Consider the following 27,487-nt stretch of genomic DNA (forward strand, 5'->3'; position numbering starts at 1 on the left):
TTATGTTTACATTACACTATATGATGCTACATTATTTATGTATAAAAATTCAAATTGGTAGTCAGCAACATGATTTTTTTCTTGGTTACCTATGAATGGCTACATCTCCTCTCACTCTGTATTCCTGGAGGAGCTTTGTATTTTAGAGATGTATTTTCCATATCATAAGATTTGCCAGCAGGTAATTTCATTAGTATATGAAAGATTAGAGTTTCAGAATTAAAGAGGAGCAAGGGGTGTCTTATAGGTCTTCTCACACAATACCTTAATTTTACACGTGTGAGTCAATTCAGAACCAAAGTGTTGGTCAAAGTGACACAGCTAGATCATGGCAGGATCAGTGCTGTTTCCAGTATGGTAATCATATGTAAATTTCAAAAACTTCTAGATAGTTACTTTTAGGTTATATGTGGTGGATTAAAAGTTATACCTAAATTCCTATCACGTAGATCTCATCAGTAAAATGTGTGATGCTGTAAGCATATGATGCTAGGAATGAACATGGTAAGTTGATGTATAAATGATTTTATGAGGATCCTGAGAACAGTCATAATACATAACTCTCCTAACATTAGACATTTTTCTTTATGCTTGATGATATTTATTTTCTGGTGGGGAGGGAGGGAGAGCAGTGGCAGAAGTGGTAAATTGGAGTTTTCTTCATTTGATTTATTTTTTTTGGACGCACTGAATGGCATGTTGGATCTTATTTCCCTGACCAGGGATCAAACCCACGCCCCCTGCATTGGAAGTGCAGAGTCTTACCCACTGGACTGCCAGGGAAGTCCCTGTTTGATTTTGCATTAATAGTCAGAACTTCTTTTCTTAACTTTTTTTTCTAACACAAAGCACTACCACCTTAATAACTCTTTAGTAAATTGCCAAAAGACCTCAGTTTTGTATTTCATTGTTGACATGCTTCTTAGATAAAATTAGTCAATGTGAGGAGACAATTATGTACTCTACAATGGAACCAAAGCCAACAATGAGTTAATATAAAATACTTCAAAATAATTTCAATTTCATTGATATAAATAAACATTAACAATATTTAGTATACTCTGCTATGAATTTGTGCATTAAATGATGATCAGGGCAAGTCTTCACAGCTTTTAAATGGCCATTAAATTATATCATGATTTTATTTACACTGAACTCTATTCAGAATATTACAACCATTCTTTTTAATTACTATGTATTCCAAGAGTCAAAATAGCTAAGGACAGTGAAATACCCAAAATATATACTATTTTATGTAAACATGATTTAAAAGTTAACTGAAAAATTTGATTAATTTTGTTAGTGTAAGTAACTTTATCTCCTTAATCAAAAATATAGAGTGTTTTCTATTGTTTACAACCCTTAAGCAATAATTTGAGAAAACTTAAGAAATGTAAATATCTTTTAATAAGAAAACTGGATACCTTCTAAAGTTTTGATATAGTGTGGGCAAAATGATATTACTTATGAGATATTAATTATTAATACTTATAATCAGAGTTTTTGTATAAAAAAAGGTAAAAATGAAAAAGTGCATTTAGAATAAATGCCACATCTTTATAGGGGAAATAAGGTAAAGATTTTTAAAACATCTATTGTTTTGTTCTTTAAATAATTTCCATATCATTGACTTGACAAAATGAGCTAATTACTTTCAATAAAAAAAGCAAGGAAACTCTTATGATGGGCCATGAGGTTGTTAAATTCTTTAGAGTATGATATTTTAAATAGTAGCATACTGTAGAAATTACCATATATCTCATGTCTAAATGTTATATGGACTTTTGGACAGTAATTTAACAATATATATTAAGAAATTTCAAGGGGGTCATATCCTTTGATCTTATAATTATACTTCTAAGATTCAAGCATAAAGATTTGAAGTGGGGGGAACTGAATGGAATAATATTCATTGAACCATTAATTATTATAGTGGATATTCTGAAGAATTTAAATTTCCAATGAAGAAATGGTTAAATAAGCTCAAATATATATTTTGTGTAAAGAGTTTGTGGTCTTGGGAAATTCTTTTGTTATACAGTTACCCGGAAAAAAAATCAGATAATAAATTTGTATATAAATTGGGAATGCAAATATTCAAAACAGTAGGAAATGATACATAGAAATAGAGTGAAAAGAAATACATGAAATACAGTGTTTCTTTTTGCTTGGTGGGAATTAGGGAATTTTTTTCCTTCTCTTTTTTGTATTTTACACATTATCCAGATATTTTCTATAAAAAGTTTAACATTTTGTTAAGAGAAAATAATATGTAATAAATGTTTTAAAACAGGAACAAGAGTCAAAGTCAGGATGTGGGAAGTTGCAACAATAAGAATAAGTTGAGTAAGATGCAAAGTTAATAATTTGTAAAAACATATCAGTAAGCTGAGGATGCCAAGAAATCTAAATGAACCTAATTTCAGAAGTGGGAAAGCTTTTCTTATGAGAGAAAAGACCTATGGCTGCATTTATCCCTGGCTCTGCACCAGAAGAGGAGCAACCAGGCTATGGAAGGGGATAAAAAGAAAAGAACCAGACTTTTAAAACAACGTTTATCAGACAAGGACTGGAATAAGGGCTTAGATTTCCAAGGAATGAACCCCAGTCACAGTGAGCTATTACCCATCAGCCAGTTCTTTCCCACAAGCCTTCACTGAGTGTCTAGAGCCAGTGTGCCAAAAGCTGGGGTGTAGCAGGTGGGCCAAGAGAAATTTCCCAAGATGTGCATAGGACCCTCACAGAATGAGAGGTAGCTGTTAGCTGAAGGCATGGGATGGAACAGAGGAGCTAAGAGACATCTCTTGGGGTATCTGTGGCTCTCTCTAAGTTCAGGACTGCTGCAGCTTATAGACCAGGGGTGGGGCAGGAAAGCTGAGACAAACCCCCAAGATGACAAATCTCACTAAGTGAAAGGCAGCAGCCTGACAAAATAGAGCTGAGAAAGACCTTTCCTAGGCACAGGAGGTCTTCATCCAAAGCAAGGCAGTGGCTAGCTGAGAACTGGAGCAGAGCAGCATAATGGAGTGACATCTTCTGAGACGCAGAAAGCCCAGGGCAGAGCTGGAGAGCAAAGTGAAATTTCCAGCAGCTCCAAAGCTGATGGATGGTTCAAGAAGCAGAAAGAGTCCTTCTGTAGCTTGGAATACTGTCAGATGGACTAAAACTCATATACTGGCCACTAGAGGCTGCTGGTGCTCAGATCCCATGGTCTGCTGAAGGAAAAGTCTCGAATCTGCTCTCAAAACCTAAAATCAGGATAAAAGGAATCATAAAAACAAAAACAAAACCAAAGCACTACAACAAACCCAATCCCAGTTTAAAAACAAAGTAATCCATCCTCCCAACCCAAGAAGCCTGGTAGAGGAAGAGGACTGCCCTTTTCAGGCTGTTAATATTACATACTCCAGTCCTTACTCTTCTTTTACCTACAATGCATGTAGTGTAATAAAAATTACAAGGTAAGGACCCAAAATCTAGAGTAAAAACAATAGCAGGAAGAAACAGATGATCCAGATGTTGTAATTTGCAGATGAGGACTTGCTAATAACCATTATAAATATGTTAGATGATTTAGTGAAAAAGGTGCATAAAACAGATGGCAAAATCAGCAGAGAAATGAAAACTTAAAGAAAAAGGAAATTGTAGAATTGAAATATTCAATTAAAAAATGAAGAAGTTATTTGATATGCTCAACAGCAAACTGGACACAGCATGATAAAGATCAATGAACCTAAAGAGAGGTCAGTAGAAATTATCCAACTGAAGCATTAGGAGAAAAAATAAATTTAAAAAACAGAACCATCTGGGACTGTGAGATAATATGTAATTGTCTAAACATATGTGAAATTTGAGGTAAAGAGAGAGGGAAAGAATAGGACAAAATAAATATCCGAGAAGGCAATAGCCCATAATTTTCTAAAATGGATGAAATAAATCAATCCACAGGTTCCAGAGATTCAGCAAACCCTAGGCAGGGTAAATAAAAAGAAAACCATACTTAGACACATCATATTAAACTGCTGTGAATCAAAGTAAAAAGAAAATCTTAAAAGCAGTGAGAGAAAAAGGGGGAGCAACAACTAAAAAGATGCTGTGTTTTAGTAATAAACAGTGGAGGCCAGAAAACAATGGAATGATATCTTTAAAGTGATAATATTCATTAAGACAGAGGCAAAATAATGATATTTTTCAGACAGAAAATATCTGAGACAGGTCATCTTCATCAGACTTTCAGTATAAGAAATGCTCAAAAAAATTCTCTAGGCAGGAGAGAAATATTCCAGATGGAAGCATAGATTGTCAGAAAGGCATGAGGAGTACCAGAATAGGTGTATATGTGGATAAAAATGGCAGACTAAAATAATAAACAAAACTATATACCTATCCTTATTTATTGCTATGTTTATATCTATCTTTATATCTATAATTTAATTCATTTAAAATCTGTTGACTGCTTAAAGCAAACATAATAGTCTCTTATTGGGGTTTATAAATTATGCAGAACAAAATCTAAAAGGAACAAAGGCTAGGGGAGCAAAATTGAGTACATGATTATAAAGTTCTATTTATATGGTGACATAGTTCAATATTACTTAAGTGTAGGCTCTAATAAGTTCAGATGCATAACCAAGTCTCTATAGTAACTGCTAAAAAATAACACAAGTTTTGGGAATTCCCCGGCATTCCAGTGGTTAGGACTCCAAACTTTCACTGCCAGGGGCCAGGGTTCAACCCCTGGTCAGGGAACTAAGATCCCTTAAGCTGCCCCCCACCCAAAAACAAAACAAGACGAACCCACATGTGAAATACTAAGAATTATTTGATTGATGTCCCCATCCCCTACCCCTCAATAAAAGGTAAGGAAGTAGGTACAGAGGAACAAAGAAAAGATAGGACATTTAGAATGCAAATACCTATATGTTAGATTTAAACCCAGCCATAACAATGATTGTATTCAAGGTAAGTGAACTAAACATTTCACTTAAAAGGCAGAGGTTGTCAGAATGGATAATAAAAGTATGAATCAGTAGTTTGCTGTCTTTGAGAAATGTACTCTAAATATAAAGATACAGATAAATGTAATTACCAAGATGGAGGGACATTTCAAATTATAAAGAATCAATTTACCAAGAGGAAATAATCCTAAATATACATGCATTTAGGAGCTTCAAATTACATGAAGCAAAATTTGTCAGAGCTAAAGGGAGAAATAACCAAATTCCAGCATGTTGACATTTTAAAGAATGCCATTTTCTTAGTAATTGATAGAACAATTGGACAAAACCTTCTACAGAATATATTTCAAACAATTTGAATAAATTGACATTTATAGAATAGCATTCACAGTAACTGCAAAATTTACATTCTTTTAAAGTACTCACCAAAGTTTTATCAAGATAGAACATATGCTGGGCTATAAAACAAGTTTCAATAAATCTCAAGATTAAAATCTTATGGAGTATGTTCTCTGACCACAAAATAATTAATTGAAAAGAAATTAAAATATGTATACAATTCATAAATAGTTGGAAATTATGTGACCAATGGCAAAAGTTTGAACTGAATAAATATGAAAGCTCAATATATATAAAAAATTGTGGGAAACAGCGAAAGCAGAGTGTAGAGAAAGATTTATACTTTTCAATGTTTAATTAGAATAGAAGAAAGGTGAAAATTCAATGATCAAATCTTCCACATTAAGCTATATAATATAATACTGAGAGCCACCACCGAAAGCACTATACAAAAATATAAATCAAAATGGAATTCTACAAAATGTTCAAGTAACCAGGGATGGCAGGAAAAGCAAAACACAGACATGAAAAACATAACAGAAAATAAAAATATAAAATGATGGACTTAGCCTTAACATATCAATATTATATTAAAAGCAAATGGTCTTAATATACTAATTAACAGAGATTGAAAGAGTCTATAAAAAACATGACCCAACTTTGTATGTTATCTACAAAGTTTGAAACTCATTTCAAATATGGTATATGTAGGTTACATGCATACCATGCAGTACTATGCAGCAATAAAAAAGAATAAACTTGGTATGTGTAACAACTTGAATGGATCTTGAGGTTATTACTCTGAGTGAAAAAAAACAATCTCAAAGATCATGTTCTGTATGATTTCATTTCTATAACATTTATGAAATGACAAAATTATAGAGATAGAAAACAGATTAATGTTTGGCAGGTGATAAGGCTGGTGGAGAGGAACAGGGTAGGTATGACTGTAAAGGAAACAGCACAAGGAACATCTTTGTGGTGATGGAATAGTTCTGTATCTTGATCGCAGAGAAGGTTACAAAAATTTTCATATGTAATAAAATGACACAAAACTGTAAACACATGAACTGCACCAATGCCAATTCCTGGTTTGATATTTTAGTGAACTTATGTAAGATGTAAGCATTGGAGGATACTGCGTGAAGGGTACATAGAACCCTTTTTACTATCTTTTCCACTTCTTTTGAATCTAGAGTTATTTTAAAATACAAAAAAAAGGAATGAACTATTGAGTCATGCAACAATATCAGTGAATATCAAAACAGTATATTGACAAAAAGCGTATATACTATATAATTCCAAGAAGTATAAGAACAGTTGAGAAATATACGAAGTACATGAACAGATAAAGCCAATTTGTGGTGACAGAAATTGGAACAGTAGTTACCTGGGGGTGGATGGTGGGTGGATTTTTGACTAGCAAGTGGCACAACGAACTTGGTTTGTCAAAACCCATCAAACTGCTCATTTTAAATCTGCACATTTTGTTTCATGTAAACTACAGCTCAATAAAAAAGCTAAAGAAAACTAGAACTAATATTCCAAAGTGACATATTTTTTTACCAGTTTTAAAATAGTCTGTAACATGTGTTTTATTTACTCCAAATATCACATGTTAGATATACAGTTCCAATTAGTTAAAATGAACACTGTAAAAATACATGAAGTAAATTTTGTAACATTGAATTTGGCCTCACTTAAGCAAGAAGAAATGCCAAATATTTTAATTATATCTTTAACCCTGACTTGAATTTAGGGAGTAAAAGGAAGGCCAGAAAAATAACCTGTATATTATACGAATGTGGTCACACGTTGCCTATCTTTAAAGAGGTTAAAAGCACGATTTTTAAGTTTATCTACATCAAATTATTTGTTCAAACCTGCTTTTCTGATTAAATCTGTTGCCCTCCAGCAAGAATTCTTTGAACGCCTCTATGTCATGTACACTATTGGTTACTCTGTCTCCTTTGGATCTCTGGCCGTGGCTATTCTCATCATTGGTTACTTCAGGTGAGTGATTCCCAATCACTTTCTCCATGAAAGGGCAGTTCTGTTTCTTATTCATCAAAGACACAGACCTCTCATAATCTGTACCTCCAAATACTTTTCCCAAACACAAGTTTCTGAATTCAGTCTAGTGTAAAATTATTTGACTCTGTAGTGTAAAATTACTTGACTTTGACAATTTATTTTTGATGAAAAATTCAGGGTTCTTCTTTGTTGTTTGTTTGTTTAAAAACTTAAAGCACCAAAGCAGTATGAAACCATTAAGCCAATAGATCTGCATTGTACTATATTTTTGCAAAGTGACACAGACTATTGTCAAGTGAGTTACAAAAATTTTCACTCATGATATAAAGACTTATTTCACTTTTCCCAAGTGATTTTGGTGCCATGGGACAGAAATTCATTTTAAATAATCTCTAATTGATTTGATATCATATATAAAGAAATAGTATTTATTGCTTTTGCTGTGGTTTAATTTTTATCCTCTTAAACTTTGTCTAATTCAATTCAACTTAATCTAAATCAACACAGAATTTTGAACACCAATATGGAGATAAAACAGAGAACTATGTGTATAAGCTGATGCTTGCAGCTGGTTTGTGACACAAATAGCTGAGAAAACAATGAGTTTACAGTTTGAGAAATGCTGTGATTCAGGTGGCTTATAGTGATTTGGGAGGACAGAGGAGGGACAAGAGAGAAGACTTCCCAAATGACACATGAATATACACAAAATTTAACCAAAAGAGGAGACTGAGGAGAGAGTTCCAAACCTAAGTTTAGTTCAAGATAAAGCATGGAATATCTGAGAATTGAGAATTTTGCTGTAGGCAGGTGATGGACACTGAGGCTAGAGAGGTAAGCAGGGCTGGGAAGGTATTGAGACCTGTATATGGAATCTGACCTTCACCTTAAGAGCCAGTGAGGAGCCATGAAGGATTTTAAGCAGAGCAGTGACATGGAATGTGCATTGTAAGGTGGAGTGTGAACTGGTGGTAGGAAGCCCATTTGGAAGATGCTAGTAGAGTCACCAGGACAAGAAGATGGTGGCCTGGTCTAGGACAGTGGCCTTGGGGATTGGATAGAAATGGACAGTTTTGAGATATATTAAATTAAGATTGTACAATTGAAAAATTTAGTGCTAAATTATATGCAGGAAAAGAAGGAGTGAGGTTAGATGATACATTAGAAAATGGAAACAGAGGATTTAGAAATTAACAGAAACTATAACTAAAAGAAAAATTTTATATTTTGTTTCCTATTATCTTACAATCCTCTCTTCCTTGAAACTTCTCATACCTATTTCCTAGTTTACTTTTCTCCTCTGATTTATAGCTGTCTAATGTATTATCTGATGTTTTACTTATTTATCTTTTTATTTTGTGTCTCTCCCTCTAGAATGTAAAGCCACACAAGAGTAGGCATTTATTTTTTTCTGTTTGCTCATTGCTGCACTCTCAGTAGTACTTGATATGTCCTGGTGCTCAGTAAATGTTTGGTGAATCAATAAATAATGACTAGTTGTAATATTCCCACCACTTCCAACAGTTTCTCATATAGTAGTAGTATAGTGGTGTAGTTTATATTTCCAAAGTTTTTGCTTTATTGATTTACTAGTCCATTGGTTCAACAAGCATTTTTCTCTATCATGTGATAGTCCCTTTTTGGTATTGATGGAGGCCAAGTTAAGATATGTTGAAGACCAGAAAAGTAGTATGTACACTACTAGTGTATGTATTGAGAGAAACTGACACATTAGATGATTATCAATTAAAATATTATTAGTACTGTAATGCAGGTTTCATAAAGGGCTTTGGGAATACTAAGGAACTAGTCTAAAACTAACAAGATAAGGGAGAGAGATTTCCCAGAACAACTGGTGTGTGAGCTGATACTGAATGATGAGAAGGAATTTGGCACATTCCAAATGATGGGAACAGAATGTACAAAGGTCAGAGGCACAAAGGAGCAGAGTATACACAGGGAATATAGAAGGGTCCCATATGAATGCAGAATTTGATGCATAGGGAGGAGTGGCCATATGGGAATGGCCAGGGAGAAACTAGATTTTGTAGCATTAGGTTTTACAGGCTCTTGTCAAGGGCTTTGAATTTTGTCTTGGTAGTGTACAGGGAGCCAATGAAGTTTTTAAGCAGAAGGGTAACACGATCACATTTGTGGGGTTGTAGAAGGATTCCTCAAAATAACCTCATGAAGTTGGCTTGGCAGGGATGATCTCATTTGAGAGACAAGAAACTGAAGCTCAGTGTTCAAAGTCACAAGGTCATAGGTGGTCCAGCTGGAAACAGAACCTTCATCTTCTGACTCGGATCCAGAGTTCATTCCATTACATCAAACTTAGCTGTGGTTGTTCAGAATAATAAATAGATATTTATGAGAATAAAAGTTATGTGAAATTTCAGGAGGATACAAATGACTAAGTAATAATTCCTCAGTTTACATAATAGTTTATCAGAGTATTTAACAGTAGATTCTTTCTATATTATGAAATATAAAAATATATTACTGGATTAAAACATTTCTTACTTCCTTATACTTGAGTACTTTGTCTTTTCAGGAAGAGACGTAGAATCAATGTGTTCATTGTACACGAAAGCTCAGCTTTTTTCATAGTCAAGCAATGGTAGAGCTGGGCCTTTTGACCAGATTATACATCCCTTTTCCTGGTGTTTTTGTTTTTGTTTTAATCAAACTTAAAAGGAATCTTTTTTTTTTTGGAGTTACCTTTCTGTACTAGTTGATGCTGCTATATCTACTCCTGAGTATGTTACTGACTTAACTTGTGTCTAAGATCCTTTTATAATTCCAAAGCTTTTTATATTAAAGGAAGCTTGTTTTTTCTCTGACATTCCTAGGAAATAAAACTGTAATTCTATCAAAATATCTGACTTTTTCTTATAGAGAATATATTGAAAATGTGCACATTCCAGTTTTAATAAGGCTTATCCCTGTTCAAGGTGGTTCTCCATCAATTATTTATTACCTTAATATATAGTATAATGTAATGCTATAGTATAATGTAGCATAATATTTAACACTGCATAATCTGGATAACCATGGTAGCTGATCAGGATACATTTGAAATTAATTCTCAAAAAGCTACATTTTAGTTTTTGACCCCAATTGTTTCTGTCTTTGTTCAGGTTTATTATATTTCTTCTTTTTTGGGAGGAGTTTGAGCTCATTTATTTATTTTCTTTCTCCATTTCTAATTTTATTCAAATCTAAATACTGAATATTTTCTCTCCATAGACGATTGCATTGTACTAGGAACTATATCCACATGCACTTATTTGTGTCTTTCATGCTGAGAGCTGTGAGCATCTTTGTCAAGGACAGAGTGGTCCATGCCCACATAGGAGTAAAGGAGCTGCAGTCCCTGATAATGCAAGATGACCTACAAAGTTCCGTAGAAGTGCCTCCTGTGGACAAATCACAATATGTAAGTGTTTTCACCATGAGCCCTTGCTTGGCTCACCACTTTCAAAAGTAAAAAGCCCACCTGCAAGACTAGGAGCTTGGGATTTAAAAACCCAGGGCATTTAGTTCCTTTATTGTAGACTCAAAGACTTGTTCCCAAATAAGATTCCATGGTACTTGATTCTGCTCTTAAATGTCCTGTTGTTATTTAGTAAGTAGAATCACCCAATAATTCAGTTAATGAGAAGCATTATCACCATTGAAGCAATATATCTGGAAATTAGGTAGAATAGATTGATTGTATTGATGGTGTGAATTAATGCTGTTGGTATCTTTGCCCTTTGCCCTGTAGTTCATTGTTGTCTCTGCTGATTCTAATTCTGGATTGGCTTTGTGACTTTTTAAATGAACTAGAATGAAGTAGGTGTGATGGTGTGTCAGTTGAGGGTAGACCTCTATGAGTGAGCCTAGCCAAGATTAGCTGAGCTTTGCCCAAATCAGCAGAATCATCTAGCCAATCCATTGATTCATAAGACATATTAAATGTTTATCATTTTAAGCCATTAACTTTTAGGGCATAAAAAAGACCAGAATAAAATAAATTCATGGTTGAATGATGGTTAAGTTTTCCTCTTTATGCTTTTCTTTACTTTCCTAATTTTCTCTGATGATCAAGTATTTTTATAAACAAGAAAACTTAAGGAAAAGTGATTTCTTGTAACTTCTAAAGGAATAAAAATCTTATTTTAAAAATAGAATCAAACCAGCAGTCTTAGAAATGCTATGTTAAAATAACTTTGTTCTGATCTCTTTCAAAAGTCTTGGCCTTCCCAGGTACAAGAGATACTAGGTTATAAAAAAGAAATGGAGGAACTGCTTTTTAGTGGTCTAATGTTGGAACCAGTACAATTAGGAATTCTAATATGGTGCAATGTTGGTTTATTTGTAACAGATTGGGTGCAAGATTGCAGTTGTGATGTTTATTTACTTCTTGGCTACAAACTACTATTGGATCTTGGTGGAAGGCCTCTATCTGCATAGTTTAATCTTTGTGGCATTCTTTTCGGACACCAAGTACCTGTGGGGCTTCACCTTGATAGGCTGGGGTAAGGCATTTCTGTCTCCTTTCCTTTTCAACTGGATTATGGATTGTAGGACTTTCTGTCTTGCCTGTCATTAGCATTCTTTCTGTCATTTTCCTGAAATAATCTCTCCCTATTCTATCTTTATCCTTTCTTTCTCTTTAATTATTCAGGAAATTTATTAAGATCAAGTCTATAATCCTCCCAGTGGTAACAAACTTTTCACTTTTAACTTAGGGTTAGTGTTCTTAGGCCAGATTCTTGAGAGGATTCTTTGGGGGAAATATCTTGTTAGTCATGCACATTTAGAACTGCTGTGCTCATCGTATCTTAGGTCAATGTCTTGATTTAACAATAATTTCATCCTAAAAATTTTGATTTTTGAATTTCTAAGCTATAATGATCCATCTTTGATTTGTAATTCTAGGTCATATGATGAGAATGCCAGAAAGGAATTTATAGGACCATCTTGACTGCATTTTACAACGCAAATTACAAACTAATTACGTAGATGTCTTTTGGAGGGAAATAATTCAAATTACTTTTGGCATATATAATTTATTTATTTATTTTATTATTATTATTTTTTTTGTCGTATGCGGGCCTCTCACTGTTATGGCCTCTCCCATTGCGGGGCACAGGCTCTGGATGCGCAGGCTCAGCGGCCATGGCTCACGGGCCCAGCCGCTCCGCGGCATGTGGGATCCTCCCGGCCCGGGGCACGAACCCGTGTCCCCTGCATCGGCAGGCGGACTCTCAACCACTGCGCCACCAGGGAAGCCCTGGCATATATAATTTTAAAAAAAGGATATTCAGCTCACATCCCCAAAATGCCTTGTCAGTACTAGAGGGATTACTGGATTAGGCACTAACTCAATATGATGTGGAGAAAGGATGTTGTTTGTTTGTTATAATTTAAGAAAAATTAAAACTCATATGTGATTAAAATTAAGAAGTCTCAATATTAACAATTGCTATTTTAATATCCAAATTATGACATGCTCAGCACAGGGAAAAAAATCAACTAAGTGGCTCAAGATAAAATTTGAAATTTTTTTTCCCATCAAAGTAAGAATTTTTTGGCCTGTTTTGTCTTAATATTGTCTTAACATTTGAAAATATGAAGTAAAGGATATTGAATTTCCTGTTAGTTAATAACCTTTAAGAAGACAAAGGGTCAATTTACTGTCAAGCGTTATTTATTATGAAATAATAATTGTGAATAAAAGTTTCTGAAAGCAGTCTGTTTTTAGGTTCTCCCTTATCTTTGACTAACAGTTACTAAAATTAAAAAAAGATACTTTATTTGTTTAGGGTACTTTGGAAATTTTCTCAACAGTTTTTGGTAGTTTACCTTCAAGGCAAAATTATATCTGTGTACCCACATAATTACTAGAAGTTAGTAAAGATGTTGATAGAAAATTCAACAATGAATTTGTCTGAGTTCCATTTTATTTTTTGGTTTTCTATGACATTGGTCACACTAGTAATAAACTTGTTTTTCTTTATTTACATATTGGTTTGATAGCAAATTCCCCTGTTAGCTCGTATTTGGGCTGTATCACTCAGTCTGTCGCTCTGTAAAATCAGGAGTTTGCCTCACTGAAACCCAGGAAACTTGTTTTCAAATCTTTCTATGAAAATGAGAATTAAAAAAACAGAGAGGGTTCCAGTGAGCTTCTATACAAGTATGAGGTTCTCACCTTCCTTTACAACTTTAATTATTTGTCCACAAAATTTTGTCGTAAGAGTGACAATTACAGTAGAGAAGCATCACAACTTGAAATCTTCATTTCACCAAATGGTTTAAGAACATGCATGAAAGCAAGTAGTATCTACATGGAAGATCACTTTACAAAAAGCATCTTACATGCAATATTATGTAACTAACCACAATTAAAACAGTAACAAGTAATCTTTACAGAGTTATGGTGCTATAGTTGGTCTATCTTCTGGCTTCTCTCTTTGCAACTCCAAAAAAATAAATGCTTTAGGCTAGGGCATATATAATTAAAATATGGTAATATTCTTTTTTTTTTTTTTTTGCGGTACGTGGGCCTCTCACTGCTGTGGCCTCTCCCGTTGCGGCCATGGCTCACGGGTCCAGCCGCTCTGCGGCATGTGGGATCTTCCCGGACCGGGGCACGAACCCGCGTCCCCCGCATCGGTAGGTGGACACCAGGGAAGCCCCCCAAAATAGTAATATTCTTTTAAGAATTTCTCTCTGCTACTGAAGTAAATATCCAAGTCTATTTGATTAATAGACTATTTTCTCTTATCTCAACACTGAGAGTATGATTTTAAAATATCATTTTTATTTCAGACTCATTTTTCCAACTTTCTATAAGAAAAATAAATATCAAAACATTATAGCTGCTTTGCAGGATCCTTTGCTAGACTAATCCATAGTGAACCCAGTTTCAGACTTTCTTCCAGTGATTTATTGGCTTCACTAGAGAAGAGAATTTGCTTGGATTCCTTTGTTGTTCATTTGGATCCAATTATTATAACTTTAAGCTCTCTTTAGCTAGGTAAATACTCAGCACTTTATTACTCACTTTGTAATGATATGTGGAGTTGCATTATTTACATTGATTTTGCTGGTTCTTAATAATAAGTTGGCAGGGAAGGAAATTACCATCTAAAGAGGAACATATGCCATGTCTGCCTTAGTAAATTGAAGGCAGATATTTAAAATGACTTTTTTGTTTATCTTTATCACAAAACAAGATGTATAGAGGAGTAAAGGCAAATTCGAATGATGACTGTGCTTCTTTTCTTTCAACTCACCATTTTCTTAATTTTTCCTATCCTTGCTCAATTTTCTCATGAATAAGGCACTTTATTCTCGGTTCCAACTACATATTTAAAAAATATATTTAATTCTATATTTAAAAGGTCAGTCAAAAGGTAACAAACTTCCAGTTATAAGATAAATAAGTACTGGGGATATAATATACAACATAATAGGAAAAAAAGTGTCATTCTTGCTTCTTTATCCTTATTGAATGTGGTAATTTACCTCTGTATTAGCAGCCATTCTTAATTTTCACCTGTCAGATGAGATGCCAGAATGTACGTATTTTCATATAAAAGCACCTATCCTGGTTATACCATGTAGTCACGTCCCTGTTGCCAAGCTTTCTTGTAGAATATTTTCATATTTTGTATTATCTTAAAATAACCAGGAGAAAAATAATCAGAAAACACTTCTAGTTTTATTATCTTTGTATAAAATTGTTTCAATCCAGCAAACATTTTTTGGTCATCCATTTGGCAGTATATATAATTGAAATACAAGATATATGTTAAGTCCCAGCACACAAGAAGCATGGAGTCTGACCCTTTAGGTTATTTTATTTTTTGTAGGCCTATTCTCATCATATGTATTATATTCAAAATATTTAATTTATAAAATCTGTTCTTCATAAAATTATTTATGATAATCAATATAACACCTTTATACAATTAAAAATCTTCATTGTTTGCTTTAAGCTGAATTTAAAAATCAAGAAAAACTGTTTCTCCCTTGCCCTATGATTTTTAATGCCATTATTAATTCTACCTTAAAGTTATTTTAAAGTTAAAATTACATTTAACCATTAGAGTCAGTAAGAGATCTATATTTTGGCCCTACTTTATGAAAGATAAGGAATTTGGTTCTCCCTGCTTATTACTTTTTCCAGACCTTCAAGATGTAATTTGGGGTTTTACTACTTATCATTAAAAAATTCTACAGGTTATTATCTGTTTAAAAGAAAATAAATTATAGTCAAATTTAAATTTATATTTGTAACCATCATGTAGATTTATCTCTGTGGGTTCACCCAGTTTCAAGATTCCACCTCCTCTCCACCAATTGATGTTCTACAGTTTCTGCCCACTGGCAATATTTAATTCAGTAAACATTTTCTTTTCCATTGTAGCTCTTCTATTTTAGATTGATCCTTTTTCGTAATGCCTTACTCTTCTTCTAGAGCAGATTTTAGATTATGAATTAGATATATTTTTTAAAGATTTCTTTTGTTTACTGTAGTAATTCCATCTCAGGGGAGGGTAACTCTTCTGAAGTTTCATAAATAGACACTCACCTTTGTAACAATGGAAAACTTTAAAGGCTCTGCAGTTTTCCTTACAGAGAGGAAAGACTCATTCAGTATTGGCCTTAGAATCCTATGAGACTTGAGAATAATTCTATCAAAATTATATAGATGAATTTCTAGGTTCCTCAAAGAATGAATCAGCAAGTGATAGATACTAAATTCCAGCATCCTGCAGTGAGTAGAGAGGGAACTGAAGACATAGCTTGGAGCTTTATGTCTGACCAGTCAACATAGACTGGATTCCCAGGGGAATCAAGGTTTCTGGTAAGACATTGTATGTCTGTAGCAAATCTGGGAATCCCCATGTCATGATGGGTTTCTAATTTTTAGGGTTAACTCTACACTTTATGATCAAGCTATGACTTTGCAATACCACAGTAGCATTTTAGGAGGAGGGTAAGCCTGAGGTTGGGTTCTATGAAGGCTCTGAAGTGTCCAAAACAAGAAAAAATTACATGGGCCAATATGGCAAGACCCTTTACCCCACTTTGGCTTCAAGGCATCTCTGGCTTATGCGGTGGGCTGCTATATAAGTTTTTATTTGAAGAAAGTGTTTAATTGCTAAAGTTCTTTACTACTATTAGTCCAAACCTTCATTTTAAGGGAGAATAGTAATGAAGCCACACCAAAACTCGAGTCTACTTATTCTTAGACCAGAGATTGCCTCCCTCTCAGAATCACTTATTTATACTGATGTATTTTATGAAAATAACTCAACTCTTAAGATAAATGCAAATATAGAATAACATTCCAATTTACATTAAATTTACTTAAAGTAACACTTAAATTTAAACTAACGTCTAGATTTCAAAGATTTTTCCCTTTATTTATGTGTTCTCAATTACATAATAATGTGATACTAAGATTGGTGACCAAAAATTCTTAGAAAGCCTCAAGGTGGTTTCTGTTCTTTATTCCTCCATGGTTGTCTCTGTGCTCATCTTATGAATGAGGGTCTTCCAAGAGGATGAGAAAAGCAATTTCATTAAGACATGGTGTCTGATATAAAGTATTTGCTATAATTATCATTTAAAACACAATTCCAAATCCAGCACCATTAATCAATGTTCTATATATAGAACATCATTCAGGAAATTGCCTGATCAGGAGATTGTAAAGGAAGCAGAAGACAAAGACCTGCAAATGAGAAAATGTGAACATTCTGATCAAAGGCAGACACTTTTTAAAGATAACCAAGGCAGTAGAACAGCAAAGGGATCCATATCAGACCTTTTTGAACCATTCTGTCAGGAGCCATGCTCTCTCCATTACACAGTATCATTCCTGTTTTTTCTTCATAGCACTAATTGATAACTGAAGTTGTATTATTAATTTTGCCTCCCATACCAGAATATAAGTTTCAGGAAAACAGAGATATTGTTTATTCTGTTCTTTTTTTAATCTTCTGAGACTATAACAGTTCTTAACAAATGAAAAGGCATTTAATAAGTGCTTAGTGGATATATGTTTATACAGATGGATGGATAGGTGGACTAGATAGATAGATAGAATAACAAGCTGAACCTAACAATTAACCAGAATTGGGTAGATCTCTTTTGACAAAAATTTCCTAGAACATAGAATTCGAGCAGAATTTTTTAAAAAGGAGTTATATAAAAACAATAAATAAAATTGGAATATAGAGTCATAAAATTAAATAGCCACACAGGCAGCCTGAGGTTAAATTCAATTAGATCACTAAGGAGACCAAAGAAATTCCCTTTTGTGGGATATCACCTTATTTTAAGTTTTTCTGAAATTTTTTTCATCTGAATCTATTTTTATGTTTACTTGTTTTGCTTAGAAAATATATCTGAAAATTTAGAAATGTGTTTTTTAAAAGGTAAAGAATATTGTGTTCTTTTAAATGTTCTGAGTTAGTTTTTTCTCTCTTTGTAAGGTGCTTCCTATGGTTTCTCTTCCTTTTTTTTAAACTTCTTTCTAAAAGGCCACATAATGAAGAGTTATCCATTAAATCCTTTGATCTTCTATTGCAGTGCTGCATAAAAGTAATGGTTTGTGATTTTTTGTGATGTCAGAGTCCAAGTATAGCATGAACTGAGCAGTCAACCTTTACTGGGGGCAAAGGACTCATGGAAAGTCAGTATAATAGAGTTGATGTTGCAAGCTCATAGGTGTTTATAGTTCATGAAGGACAAATATCTCATTCTCAAATCATCAAACTAATATAGCACCACCCTTTGCTAAGCTTTCAGTGCCTGCAAATGCTTCTGTCTGGAGGTGATATGAACAAAAAAAGAAGGGCTAAACTGATCAAAACTTCCTAATTTTGTAACTTGCAGTATAGCCTCTCTATGCCTTCAACTTTTAGAATGAGAAAATTTGAGTATTTTAGAACAACAGCCTTCCTGCCACTTCTCATGAGTCCCTCTTGCTGCTTCACTCCTCTTGGTAAGCATGTGGCTTTCGGCATTTCAAGAGGCAAAGTTGGATGCACCGACCACCGCCTGCTTTTGACCCCGGGAACTTCGGTCCCCTCCATACATGGCTTAACCTTACACCCCTCAAAGGAAAATAGAGCCAGTCTTCATCTTCAGACTTTTGAGAATGAATAACATCAGTATACCACCTCCCTTCTCAAATGGATAAGATGAAAATTAAGTGGACTTTTCATATTCACATAACAACATTTTTCATGCCTGTTTTTCTCTCTCACCTCTTAATAGTATATTTTTATGTGATGAATATAAGAAAAAATCCCTTAATCTTAAAAGAAATATGGTCTCTGAATCCTTTTCTGATTGCAGGGTTCCCGGCGGCATTTGTTACAGCCTGGGCTGTGGCACGAGCAACTCTGGCTGATGCAAGGTGAGTGGAAACAAAAGGAGGTAAAGCAAGAGCCTGGGATTTTCTCAAGACTTGCTGCTGTTCTAGATGACATTACCCTTTAGGGATGTTATGTGGGAAATTACCTTGTAGCCTCTGATACATTACCAGCAAGCTATCCATCCCAGAGTCATGGGACAGAAAGACTCACAGACCTGATTAGGATGGTCATAAACTCCATGGTTTATGAAATCAATTTGAAACATACAGTGAGAAGCAAGGGGAAAGAGATGGGTAAGTTAACACACTTAGGATATCATGCACACTGGTGAAAGGACTGCACTACCTGAGTCCTGGGATGGGCAGTGCTCATATCTCCTCTCTGTCTCTCTCTCACTCTCTCTGCCACATCAGCATTCCCCACTGATGGTGTGGCTATGAGAACCAGAAATGTGGTTGCAACAAGGGGACCCACAGACAGAAGGTGCCTTGTGCCAGAGACACACACTTGCTGTCTCAGAGAGATATAAGGGCAAGTTCACCTGGCCATGGCTCTAGCTTGCCACTTAGCCTGCTGAGAAGCTCTGGGTTTTATTTGCGTTCTTTGGGCAAAGGATATGTGGCCATGGGTTCCACCAATCAGTGGCTGAATTAAGACATCAAGACTACCGAGTACTTCCTGCATATTGGGGATACTTCGTGCCTCTTATATATTTAGTGCATCATGAATATTTAGTGCTCAGTTGCCCCAGATATTTAGTACCTGTGCTTAACACTCATGTGCTCTACTTACTAACTACTGATCTACATTTAATGCAAACTCTAGGTTTAATCCACCCCATTTGTTCTCTTGTCTTCTATGGTGTAATTAAATATTCTTAAATGATAAAACAAATGCACATTAGAAGTGGAATCCATCTTAGGGAATCACTAGCCCCCCATTTGTCTGTTTCTCTTTGGGTGCTACATGATGAATGGATACTGAAACATTCATTTTTTCATATTATTTCTGTTTTTAGTAATGGTGAGTCAAAGAAAGAAAAGGAGAACATGGAGAAGCATTCAGTGCCTGCTCTTTGCTTTCATGGTCAAACTTATTGCTTGGAATGAATTGTGTCTCCCCAATATTCATATGTGGGAAGCCCTAATCCCCAGTGTGACTGTATTTGGAGATACGGCCCTTAGGAGGTAATTAAGGTTACATGAAATCCTAAGGGTATGACTCTGATATGATAGGATTAGTGTGTTCATGAGAAGAGACACGAGGGAGCTCCTTCTCTCTGTGTATGCACATGAAGTAAAGGTTTTATGAGCACACAGCAAGATGACAGTGCCTTGCATTTTCATCTCAGACTTTAGCCTCCAACTGTGAGAAAATAAATGTCTGCTGTTTAAGCCCTCAGTCTATACTATATTGTTATGGCAGCCCGAGCAGACTAATACACCTATGATACATGAAAAGGCGATTTAAAGAGAGACAGTTTTAACTTATAGATGTAGTAATGCTGAGCATTCTTCCCTGTTAACAGAATACAGTTTAATATCCACAGATCATGTACCTTTCCTGACAGCAACACCTTTTTGTTTGCTCCTTTCTTTCATTGAGCCTGTACATTTGTTTTGAGTCACTATTTCCTTCAGAATCATTTTGTCAGTTGTGCAGTGAAAAAAATGCCACATTATGTGAGCACCTGAATTCTACAAAGAACCTACCACTGTTCCCCAAAATCTGAAGTCTACAGATCATTATCTTTAGGTGCAGCCTTGCTCCAGAACTCCCCATTCATCAGCTTTTCCTCAGTTCTAGAACTTACTGGCTTTGCTTTTTTTTTTTTTAACATATTTATTGGAGTATAATTTCTTTACAATGGTGTGTTAGTTTCTGCTTCATAACAAAGTGAATCAGCTATACATATATATATATCCCCATATCTCCTCCCTTTGCTTCTCCCTCCCACCCTCCCTATCCCACCCCTCTAGGTGGTCACAAAGCACCAAGCTGATCTCCCAGTGCTATGCGGCTGCTTCCCACTAGCTAGCTATTTTACATTTGGTAGTGTATATAAATCCATGCCACTCTCTCACTTCGTCCCAGCTTACCCTTCCCCCTCTCCATGTCCTCAAGTCCGTTCACTATGTCTGAGTCTTTATTCCTGTCCTGCCCCTAGGTTCTTCATAACCATTTTTTTTTAAGATTCCATATATATGTGTTCGCATATGGTATTTGTTTTTCTCTTTCTGACTGACTTCACTCTGTATGGTAGTCTCTAAGTCCATCCACCTCACTACAAATAACTCAATTTCGTTTCTTTTTATGGCTGAGTAATATTCCATTGTATATATGTGCCACATCTCCTTTATCCATTCATCTGTCGATGGACACTTAGGTTGTGGCTTTGCATTATTGTTACTGAGCTGAACTTTGGGTTCACTCACCTGATGAGCAGCAAAGCGAATCGACTGACACTGGATTGTAGTGAGGAAAAGTACAGCTTTTATTTGCAGGATGCAAAGCAAGAAGAATGGGCAGCTAATACTCAAAAGACCTGAACTCCCTGTTGCTTTGGAGCAAGGGTATTTAAAGGCAACATTAGGAGTGAGGGTCACAGGTGCATGGTTAGCTCATGGACATTCTTCTGCCTGGTTGGTGGTGAGGTAACAGGGTGATGTTTTAGGAATCTTAATCATCAGTTTTCTGGTTCCAACCAGTCCAGGGTCTACATGTTTGTGGTCAGCATGTAGTCAACATCCTCCACAGGGTAGGGGTCTTAGTTTCTGCAGAACAACACAACGATATGCATCAGATTGTTACCTGTATCCCTTCAGGAGGAACTAGGAGTCCTGTGACTCTGCTTTTCAAGCTATTATTACTTTTCTTGCTTGACTGCTTTTCCTTTGTTTCTGCATTTTCTTACTTCACTAATTAGTAACTGTTTGAGTCTGCTCTTTGGAACTTGGGGAAACCCTTGGAGACTAAAGCTTTTTTCTACAAACAAGAAGTGGGGACACAGAGGGGCTTGTACCCAGTAGGGTCCCGCCGGTTTTCATTTTTACTTACTTTATCTCTTTATGCCATTTGGATTTGTTGACAATTGGGGTTAAAGTTATCTCCATTGTTATCTTTATTGTTACATTTACACAGCGATATTGGAAATCTCAAAGAAAACTTGCAGCATTGCTGTTTGATTTCTTAGAGGAGGGAAGGAGGTTGAGTCAGTAAAGAGGTACTAAATAATGCTAAATAATTTTACCCTGAGATGTGTAACCAAATCACTTAGATTCGGAATTTTAGAGAAGGTAGAACCGAAGGCATTGTTTGGTCCAATCCCCACATTTGAGAGATGAATAGAATGAGACCCAGAGATAGCAGGTTACATCTCCAAAGCCTACAGCTAGCCTGCAGCAATTTTGACTCATTCATCCATTCAACAGCTATTCCAGGCCTTGAGCAAGGAAAGAAAGCAAATATATTCATAGTACATTTTATATTGAATTAATTAGTTTTCTTAGTTATCATGCATTTTTTTAAAAAAGCATAAACTAGATATTAAATCATTAATAATCATAAGTCTCTTGCTGAAAAAATAAGAAATACATGTTTATCATTTTTGAGAAAAAATCCATTAGGTATGTAATACTTTGAAAAAATACAACTGATACTAAATATTGCTCTAAACCAGATGTATTAATGTAAAAATATTACATATAAGTTAGATCATGTGACTCTTCTGCATAAAATATTTATTCCTACCTTACTTAGAATAAAATCTTGAATTCTATAGTGCCCTGATCTGAGTGTGATAATTGGGTTAAGGGGTCATTTTATATTTATTTTGCATAGAAAATAAAACTGTATTACCACATTCATGGCATGATTTTATAATTGCCAGATTTGATTTCTCATGAAATTCAGTTTGTCTAAATTAAAATGTTTTTGTGGGTTTTCTTGAGCGTCGTCATCTGACCTATGTATAGTGCCGTGTCACAAAGTTCAAGTGGAGAGAGCAGACTTGGAGCATCTCCAAAGGACAGATGGGGCCCCTGCTCATGTCTCTTATAGTTGCGATTTATCTTTTTCTGATCTGGCCTTTCAAAGCTAGAACTCTGATTTTCTCTGTATCTTGGACATTTAGAGATAAGCAGATAAGACCCAGTTTTAGAAGGTACTCTAAACTCTATAGAATATACAAAAGAAGTCTCTTCCAGTTCTAAAATTCTATCAAAGTGTTATTTGACTAAGGTAGGGTAAGATAATTGGGTAGTTAAGATTGGACAAATGACTTAAAAAGTGAATAATTTTGTTTTTCTTTTTACTTACAAAAGCAAAAACACCTTACAAGATACCTTATTGCCTTCTCCCTGCTCATTCAAAGGAGATGAGATGCCAGCAGGAACAGTTAGGGCTTGCAATTGAAAGGACCAAGAAAAGATACACTCCATCATTCCTAGGAAATCTGCATGGCTCTCAGGGAACTTCACTTCCTCTACTCTTATCAGAGTGTGAGTTGTTGAGACAATACAGTATTCAATCAATATAATTCCCTGGATTCCTCTGGTGGAACAATGCATTTCCTGTTTCCAGTCCTGGCTGCAGGAAATCCTACTTTCTAGTCTGTATGCTTTACCATTCAGCATACAGGCTACTGTATTTCAGGCTCTACCATTCAGAACTATGTTTTAAACGACATTTAGTCCTGCATTTCCTAGAGTGTTAAAATTTATTTTAAAAAATCTGGACAGAGGGTAGTTTCTCAGCCATGTTAACAAACACGGTGTGAGCTGGGACATTGAAGAATTAATGAAAAATAAGGATTATAACATTTTCTTTAAAATATCTGAAACCTCAGTTGCCTCTTATCAAAGGGCAAATTTGAAACTTTGACATTGAAAATGATCAGTCAAGTTTTTCCTGTTTTTAGAAGTAGCTGGTTTGACCTACTTCCAGATAAAAGTATTTTGTAGAGCTGAAATTGTGTAATTGAATTCCAGTGTGTTAGGAGACACCACGATGAAATGTCATTGAAGCAAAGAGAGAAGATTATGAAGATATTACCAGATGTCAAAGCTGAAAAGAAAATTTATGAAATCCAAATTTATGAAATCCAAAATTTAGTGAATCAATGTTCAATTTATATTCTCACAATATGTGCCACTTTCCTTACAGTGGGAAGCCTTTTTAGCATAGTGTGATAGATGTTTTGCACGACTCAGTAACACTTTTATCTTTCTTGTCTGGCTGAACAATGTGGAAAATAGATGCATACAAATAATATGGGCAATGTTCAATAATGTGTAAACAAGTAAGGTGTATGCAAATATAAAATGTCCCTGTGTTTGATTTCCATTCTTATTCAGTCTTCAAGCCCACTGACTTTGCAGATTTCAGTGCGGCTGGACCAGAATTACACTTTGGTCTAGGGGTCTGTTTGATTTAACTGTGGTACCTCCTTCCAGTGGAATGCTGGGCTACTAAGCTCTCTTGGTACTGATATGGAAAGAAATTAAAAATATACTATTAAAAGGAAAGCGCAAGTTACAGAACACAGTGTACATTGCATTTTTGTAAGATGGGGAAAATAAGATTATAATATTTGTATGTGTTTGTATAGGCATAAAGAAATACTGAAAGCATATACAATAAAGTAATAAAAGATGTTACCTGTAGGGGAAAAGCAAAGTCAGAGGTATACAAGAACATGGGGAGGACTGAGATGTCTCAATGTCTATCTTTTTATATAGCTTGTTTTTTGAAATGAGAATGTATTGCCTATATACAAAATTATATTTTAAAAATATGTTGTTATTACATGTGTACTGAAAATGTTTTACCTTCAAGGAATAGTTGAAATAGCTTTTTATTATCCATAATTTGTTCATTAATTTAAAAATAACTTTCTTAATAAGTTTATTATCCAGAATTTAAAAATTATCATTATATCATTAAAATTTATTTATAAAATTTCATTTATTGTTGCCACAATCAATGCTAGGTTTTGTCTAAGGAGAAAGAAACTGAAGGCTTTTATTTATGTATCTTTAATTTATAAAAACCATTTAAAGTGCTACATTAAAGTTTCAAGTGGAACTAGTTTTTCTTAACTCTGTTCCATTTATTCTAGTGTAAGACCTTTACCACAAACCATATTGGGTGAGGTTGAGTCTAACTTACTTTGAATTCAATTCAATTCAACAAATGTTTATTGACTACCTACATGCTATGTACTGTTCTAGGCACTTGTAACAGAAAACAAAAACAACAATGATCCCTGCCTATGTAAACTTAAATTCTAGTTGGAGTGAGCAGGAAGCAGAAAATAAATATAACAAATAAGTAAATCAAATAGTGTTTTTATTAAGTACTGTTAAAAACTAACTTTTTAAAATAGAAGATAAAATCATGATCTAATGCAAATATAAAATGAGCACCTATCAAGATTTTTTAACTCACTAATTAATGAGGAAACCAGTAAGATGTTGTAACTGGTTCAAAGGAGAAATAAAAGAATTACATGTTTATATCTAGTAATATGTACAGTGAAATAATTTTACAAGTAAATGTAAAAACTGGTCAATATTCACAGATCACTGAGCAATTACATTCCACCAAACACAGCTAATTTTCCTTTCTATGGACAAAAATCATTTGCATTCAGTTTTCTTCTACATTCCTATCAACAAGAATCATTTACATGATTGTCAGTTTTCTGTTGCATTTCTGTGGATAAAAATGTACTAATGTCAATGTTCTACAACCAATGGAGTAAATTTTGAAAGTGAGAGGACTTTCTCTATCAACAAGGTTTAAATGTTATGGATCTTTCCAGTGATAACACAAATAAAGAATCAGTGGTACCACATTTAGAAGACTAATTTTTTGTGGCTCTAGAAACATAGTTTTGACTCTTTTATAAAAATAATAAACCACTATTTATAATACTTTACTTATCCCCAAGGGGTAGCTAATAGTATGGAAACCAGGACTGTTACACTTTTTTTTTTTTTTACTGTTTTGGGTATTTTAGGAGATTTTTCTTCCTGTCTACTTGTTTCTTTTTTTTTTTTAATAAATTTATTATTTATTTATTTATTTATTTATGGCTGTGTTGGGTCTTCGTTTCTGTGCGAGGGCTTTCTCTAGTTGCGGCGAGCGGGGGCCACTCTTCATCGTGGTGCGCGGGCCTCTCACTGTCGCGGCCTCTCCTGTTGCGGAGCACAGGCTCCAGATGCGCAGGCTCAGTAGTTGTGGCGCACGGGCTTAGTTGCTCCGCGGCATGCGGGATCTTCCCAGACCAGGGCTCGAACCCGTGTCCCCTGCACTGGCAGGCAGATTCCCAACCACTGCGCCACCAGGGAAGCCCCTCTACTTGTTTCTTAATCAGAAACCTGGGTCTGGAATTTTTGGTAAAACAAAATGTTACATCTCACTGCTTATTTGCTTTGCTGATTCTTTAATGGAAGTTCTTTTTCATGTCTCAGATGCTGGGAACTTAGTGCTGGAGACATCAAGTGGATTTATCAAGCCCCAATCTTAGCAGCTATCGGGGTAAGTTTAAAAACCTGTATAGTTTAAAGAAAGAAGAAAAAGATGCATAATTAAACTACTGCTAAAACCCAGAGGAAGTTTGCCTGTCACTTTGTTTCCTAAACCTCACATTACAGCAATAGCTGTTGGGAAAGTCTGGATTGGGGATCAGACCCTTATTCATGGCTGACACTGCGATCCATGAAGAAAGTGCATACCCTCCCTTTAATCTGCTAACACGTAGGGAAAATTCAGGGACTTCAAAATATCTATGAACATTTATAGGTTCAAGCAGTTGGGGTGGTCCTTAAACTCTTCCCCCTTTTCAGCCATTATTTTATAAAGTTCTGACCACCTGATCACCTGGTAATAGGTAGGAGAAGGGGGCAAAGATGGAATAGCAAGAGAACAGAGGAATTATTGAGAGAGAAAAATGATAGTGTGATTTATTATAAAACATTGCCTAAAGCTTTTATTTCACATACTTTCCCCAAGGAGTTAAGAGGATTCCATTCTCTTTTGGACTCTCTAGTCCAAAAAAGACTAGAGTTGGCAGTCATATTGAATGGGACTTATCTGCCTGCATTTTTTTTTTATTTACATCTGTGTTACAAAAGAAAACAAAATCACACACTTTGTGTCTAACAAAACTCACCAAACTGCTCAACATTCTGTAATAACCTAAATGGGAAAAGAATTTTAAAAAAATAGATATGTGTATATGTATAACTGAATCACTTTGCTCTGCACCTGAAACTAACACAAAATTGTTAATCAACTATGCTCCAATATAAAATAAAAATTTTTTAAAAAGAAAAGAAATGTTACTCTTGACCTTCCCTGAAGAGTTTATGGTATTAGCTTCTCTGTGGTTTGATGAAGAAATTATACCACCTTGTGTTTTCCTGGTTTTCATGTATTAACCCAAGATTATAAACATCTTTAAAAAAGGACTGATGTCCCAATATTAAATGTTAAATAATTTGAAAGTAATATAGCAGCCTTATTTTTTTCTGTCTATTTTTTAAGTTGAAGTATAGTTGATTTACAGTGTTGTGTTAGTGTCAGGTGTACAGCAAAGTAATTCAGTAATACAAATCTATCTATATCTATCTATCTAGCTATCTATTCTTTTTCAGATTCTTTTCCATTATAGTTTATTACAAGATATTGAATATAGTTCCCTGTGCTATACAGTAGGTCCTTGTTGTTTATCCATTATATATATAGTAGTGTGTATATGTT

General features: G+C 34.7%; 1 protein-coding gene across 1 annotated transcript in view; it reads left to right on the forward strand.

Annotated features, from left to right (window-relative positions):
• Nucleotides 1-27,487, forward strand: part of PTH2R (parathyroid hormone 2 receptor) — a gene marked incomplete at its 3' end in the record, with an annotated part of 82,844 nt that overhangs the window by 27,588 nt on the left and 27,769 nt on the right. Inside the window, exons 4-8 of the mRNA XM_081242153.1 lie at nt 7,213-7,310; nt 10,581-10,770; nt 11,701-11,854; nt 18,702-18,762; nt 26,197-26,263. Of these exons, the coding sequence (XP_081098279.1) occupies nt 7,213-7,310; nt 10,581-10,770; nt 11,701-11,854; nt 18,702-18,762; nt 26,197-26,263 (570 nt within the window). The remainder of the gene's footprint in view (nt 1-7,212; nt 7,311-10,580; nt 10,771-11,700; nt 11,855-18,701; nt 18,763-26,196; nt 26,264-27,487) is intronic.

Source organism: Mesoplodon bidens, assembly GCF_964165515.1.
Source record: "Mesoplodon bidens genome assembly, chromosome: 8".
Lineage (NCBI taxonomy): Eukaryota > Metazoa > Chordata > Mammalia > Artiodactyla > Ziphiidae > Mesoplodon > Mesoplodon bidens.